The sequence below is a fragment of the Dreissena polymorpha genome, chromosome 7, assembly GCF_020536995.1.
Source record: "Dreissena polymorpha isolate Duluth1 chromosome 7, UMN_Dpol_1.0, whole genome shotgun sequence".
In the NCBI taxonomy this organism is placed as follows: domain Eukaryota; kingdom Metazoa; phylum Mollusca; class Bivalvia; order Myida; family Dreissenidae; genus Dreissena; species Dreissena polymorpha.
The window spans coordinates 31,992,951-31,998,095 of NC_068361.1; the positions used below are offsets into that span (position 1 = coordinate 31,992,951).

At 36.1% G+C, this 5,145-nt stretch overlaps 1 protein-coding gene across 1 annotated transcript; it reads right to left on the reverse strand.

The window, feature by feature from the left end:
• On the reverse strand, positions 1-5,082 carry LOC127839167 (paired box protein Pax-6-like). The gene is made up of 6 exons (XM_052367400.1): positions 4,934-5,082; positions 4,539-4,711; positions 3,326-3,487; positions 1,936-2,181; positions 984-1,171; positions 1-428 (listed from the first exon to the last, which is right to left on the reverse strand). The coding sequence occupies exons 1-6, from the start codon at positions 4,945-4,947 to the stop codon at positions 171-173; spliced, it is 1,041 nt and encodes a 346-aa protein (XP_052223360.1). The 5' UTR covers positions 4,948-5,082; the 3' UTR covers positions 1-170.
• Between the last annotated feature and the right edge of the window lie 63 nt (positions 5,083-5,145).

Genomic DNA, 5,145 nt, shown 5'->3' on the forward strand with positions numbered 1-5,145 from the left:
TTGAATTGTTTTACGTGTTGTTGATTCCGAACAAGCGCAAACTGATATTGAAAATACGCAATTTAAACCATTAATGAATACTAGCCGGTATTATTTAATTTAACGCAGATAATAACCCTGTAGTTGTTTCCAAGTTCAAACATTTTTTTAATCAAAAACAGCTAGCAAAATTACTTAAATTTACTCCCCTTGTCATTTGGTATCTTTTTGTAAAAAGCAGATTCTTGACTGCCAATCGTTATCGGTGACGTAATGCGTGACTTAATAAATGGATTTTCTGACGTTTGCAATTGTAGGTCAGACGCTAAACCATGCGCTCGTTCGGCCACTGGAATTACGGGGTAGCGCATCAACATCTCCCGTGAGGTCTGTATGAAATTGATTCGCTGCTGTCGTCGCCATTTTGCTCTTCTGTTTGAAAACCAGACCTGTAATTATAAGTGTGTGTGCGGTTTTATCTCGAAAAAACATTCATAAATATTTCCTATTTATCAAACATACATACACATAAAACAACATATAAAGTGTTGCCCTTGTCACCAGGGCACGAAAGCGGGTCTTTGTAATATGAGACAACTACTTAACCATTCACTCTGGCATTTCGTGTAATGGTTCATTTACAGATGATGAATCTTCGAAACAATGTCCTTGTTTTTGAAATTACACGTACACTTATCGATACATAAGTAATTACTATTGATATGAGAATTGAAGTCATTAAACTTAATAGTGTTTTTATTGCCTACAGTACTGATCTGATCTAAAAAGATATGTTTTGTTTCAATTTCGCTTGTTATAACCGCTTGCTTCCGATCTTCTGGTCATCGTTTAGGAAAATATGTTCAGAGATAATCGCCAAAGCTGGCGTTAAAATGTAAACGATAATAGACGTGGCATTGGTTTATTTGTTTAAAAAAACAAAAATCAAATTTCGCTAACTGTATCTAAAACAAGCAACTATCATTTATTAATAATTATTTTACCTGAACTCGTGCCTCCGACAAGCTAGTCTTTGAAGCGAGGTTCTCCCGGGTGTTTACCCCCGGATAATGGCTTTTAACAAATTCCCGTTCTAGAATGTCCAGCTGATCTTGAGTGAATGTGGTACGGTTGCGACGTAGTTTGGGGTTGTCGAAACCGTCACATTCATGTACGGTGTCATCGTCGTCAACTGCATGTTAATAATTGATGTCAAACATGCAGCTAGATAACAATGTTCAATATTACCACATTTTAAACTACTCAATTTAAAATTTTGGGAACAAGAACTACCGGTACATTGAGTGTCGCGTTTAGGGATAAAACGAATTTTGGGGATTTATTAATATTATACTTTCATAGAAGCCCCTACATAATTTAACACTCGAGTCAATGATTCTGTAATATATATCATTTTTACATTGTTTATGTTGTATGCAATGCTAATATGACCAAATGAGTTCTTTGCATTTTTTCATATGATGTATTATGGCCACCCGTGCTTATACAATTAACGATGTATTTTATACCTTATATAAGCAATCCTCGTAGTATCACAGAATATAACTACAACAACAGAACTCTTTAAATTATTCAATCGTTTCGCGTCTCAACGCGTTATTATTTTAATGTTTTTAAATTGTCAAAATATGCATATAATAGATATTTTTTAGCATGGTAAATATTCAGTATTTTGTTGTTGTTTTGTTTTTACAACTATCATAACTACAAAGAAAGTGTAAGCGAATGTGAAACTTTTTTTAATTTAGTCAATTAACCAAAACGTTAAAAGGCCCCTGAAATATACGACATAATAAAGCTTTCTTGTTGGAATCCATCGGACTGAAATCACCAGTTTTTGTGTGAGACATAATTCCAGACGTTCGTCGTTTGCATACATTATTATAAGAGTCTTGTTGTAAAATCAGTTTTTAAAGCATTTCCAGTCTGGTGTACCTGATATTGCCTCCACTTCTTTTTCCTTCTGTTCACACATCGTTTGAGTCACACCGGAAAAGGCTGGCTGGAACATCGCGCATGCGTGATCATGTGACGTCTTCACGTTCCAATATGGAGGAAACAGAGGCAAGAAAGACCGCGAAGCGATCCTGGTGTATTCTAGAGCTGCCCGCTCTGACGCCCTGTTTCGCAATATCCGGTTAATGGAGCTAACGCTTGGAACATTGTTTTCCGTGCAAAGCCCTGAACAATATAATGTCAAAACATATACATGTAAATATTATACTTTTCATGCGTAATTATTTCATAATTAATAGTTCAAAAATATGTTATTTGTTACTAAAGGCTACGTGGCCTTCCGTCTAATATATTAAAATCAAGCATGAGTTGATTTCGTATATTAAGAAAAAAAACAGCATGGTAATTAAATATCTTCTAATTCAAATTATATTAGAGCGAAGAAAGTTCAAGTGAAGAACATTTTAAATATGAAACCTCAATCGTAAATCGCAATTAAAACAGTAAATTCGTGCATAAACTGTTTCTTATAAATGATATGTGACAGTCGAGTTAATAGCGTTGTAGAAGTAAACATACACTTTTGTCTTAATATGTTTTCATATAGCCAACGTCCGAAAGTGAAGATGCGTATGGGGTTATATCACGAGTGATTTGAATCTACACATATAAACTTCCGGTCGTTGGTTATTTGGCAACAAGCTTTGACCTTCAAGTATTAATTTGATATAAACACGACCCTGTAACTGAGTTTTTACTCCTAATGTGTCACTTGTTGTCTGACTGTACGTACTTTCTTTTTAGAATATCAGTCCATACTTGTCATCTACAGCGGCCCCATTGATTAATTACACTCATTTTCATAAAAAGCATCAAGCGTCATACCCAATCTAACAGTTACAGGTTGAACATAAAACCACATAAATTTTGATATATAATACACATACTATTCGTTGTAAGTTTATCAAAACAATGGCAACGAGTATTATAAAAAGGGACCAGTGTGTGGTTGTATCAATGTCTTGATAACAACAACAAAAACACGAACTGTCGTAGATCTACATAATCACAACATAACACGTTTTTAAGTGCGTATTCGTGTTTTGATTTATTTATTTAGCGATGTACATATAGGCCGTGCTTTGTGAAAAGGGGATTTAATACATGTGCGTAAAGTCTCGTCCTAGATGAGCCTGTGCAGTTCGCACAGGTTAATCATGATGACACTTTCCGCTTGTATGATATTTTTCATTTAAAGAAAAATATCTTCTTAGCAAAAATCAATTCCGAGTAACAATGTTGAATAAAATATATCCTTCATAGTTCAGCCGGTTTGTAAGCTATCGGTATACACTTTACGTTTTCTTACCGTCAGACAACAGTTTGTCCCTGATTTCCCATGCAAATATTGAAGGATTCTCATTCTTGTACGCCTCAATCTTCTGAACAACACTATGTGTAGCAACTTTCGGTTTACTACCACCAATGGCGCTACGACGAACGTACATCCGATGGTCATAGTTCAGTGAACCTAAATATATATTATAATTTATTATATTTATGCAATTGTTTCCATTTAAGCGCTTTCCTCACGACGTCGATAATGAAAATAACACCGTAGTAAGGAATGTGTTCACCTAGACAGGAGTATATATATCTTTATTGAATAAAGGATTTATCAGTGAAATCGAAAATAAACACAAACAACAACGCCGTGCCAGGTATCTCCTTTATAGTTGCATGAAAGGCAAAAAAATTCCGCAGACATGTATTTGGGATGTGCTCTGTGAAAAGAGGGTTTAACCCTTTTAGCGCTGGAACCGAATTTTGAAGGCCTTTTCAAACAGTTTGGATCCAGATGAGACGCCACAGAACGTGGCGTCTCATCATGATCCAAACTGTGTACTATTCTGATAGTATTCTTTGAAAAAAATCGAAAAAAATGCTAATTTTAGAAATTCAGCAGACGACATTTTAGCAGGCGACAAATTTCACAGCATGCAAAGTTTAATGCATGTGTGTTAAGTGTCACGTTATCAGGGACGATACTTTCCGCTTTTAAATTATATTGCCTGTTTAAAGAAAGTATCTTCTTAGTAAACATCTTGTTTGGGTGGAAAGTGTCCTCCCTGATAAGCCTTTGTGGACTGTACTTGCTAATCTGGGAGGACACTTTACGCACATGCATTAGACCCCATTTTCTCAGAGCACGACCCATTTCCATTTAACAGAAACATTGACTTCGTGATAAGTATAATTTGTGTCTTGTTCTGAGAAAACTGGGCTTAATGCATGTGCGGAAAGTGCCGTCCCAGATTAGCCTGTGCAGTCCGCACAGGCTAATCAGGGACGACACTTTTCGCTTAAACTTGACTTTCGGTAACAAGTGACTTCCTTCAAACTAAAAATACCATAAAAGCGGAAAGTGTCGTCCCTGATTAGCCTGTGCGGACTGCACAGGCTAATCACAGGCTAATCTGGGACGGCACTTTACGCACAAGCATTAAGCCCAGTTTTCTCAGAACAAGACACATTTGATGAATGATTCCACGTTAAAGATTAAACAACATAAACACACTTACCAAGCAACCTTTCAACAAGAGTCCCCGAACCTAGATACGGGAGATGATGCAACGGAGATGATGACGTCACATGTCTTGTGGACGCCACGTCAAATCGAGGAAGATCATACAAAAACGGCTGAAGCTGAGGCATTCCTGGTTCTCGGAAAATGCTCATATCTGTATCCTGCACACTATACAACCGGTCTAAATCACATATTCATTGTCACTTTAATTGGTCAACTTATCAAAGTATTTAATGTTCTGTTCAAATAAAGGGTTCCATGTATACTAAACTATATTCAATTAAATGTCAGTGTTAACAAAATTTGGAAAAATACGCAAAATTACGAATAATGAACGTTAAGTAACGAACTAATATGAACCAATTAAGAGGTGTGTATTCGTTTTTATACCTTGTCGCTTCCATCGAAATATTGCAGTGCAAGGATGCAATCTGATTCGGCACCTTTCATTTTTCTTTTGAAGTTGCCGCCCATTCAGTTTACACGCCCCAATAGAATCCCGTTATCCATTTTACCTCGGGGCGAAGAGGCGATGTGTATTCACTAAATTGAGTTATTACGGGAGTTAATTACAATCCGATAAAATAAGATTCAATATTAAT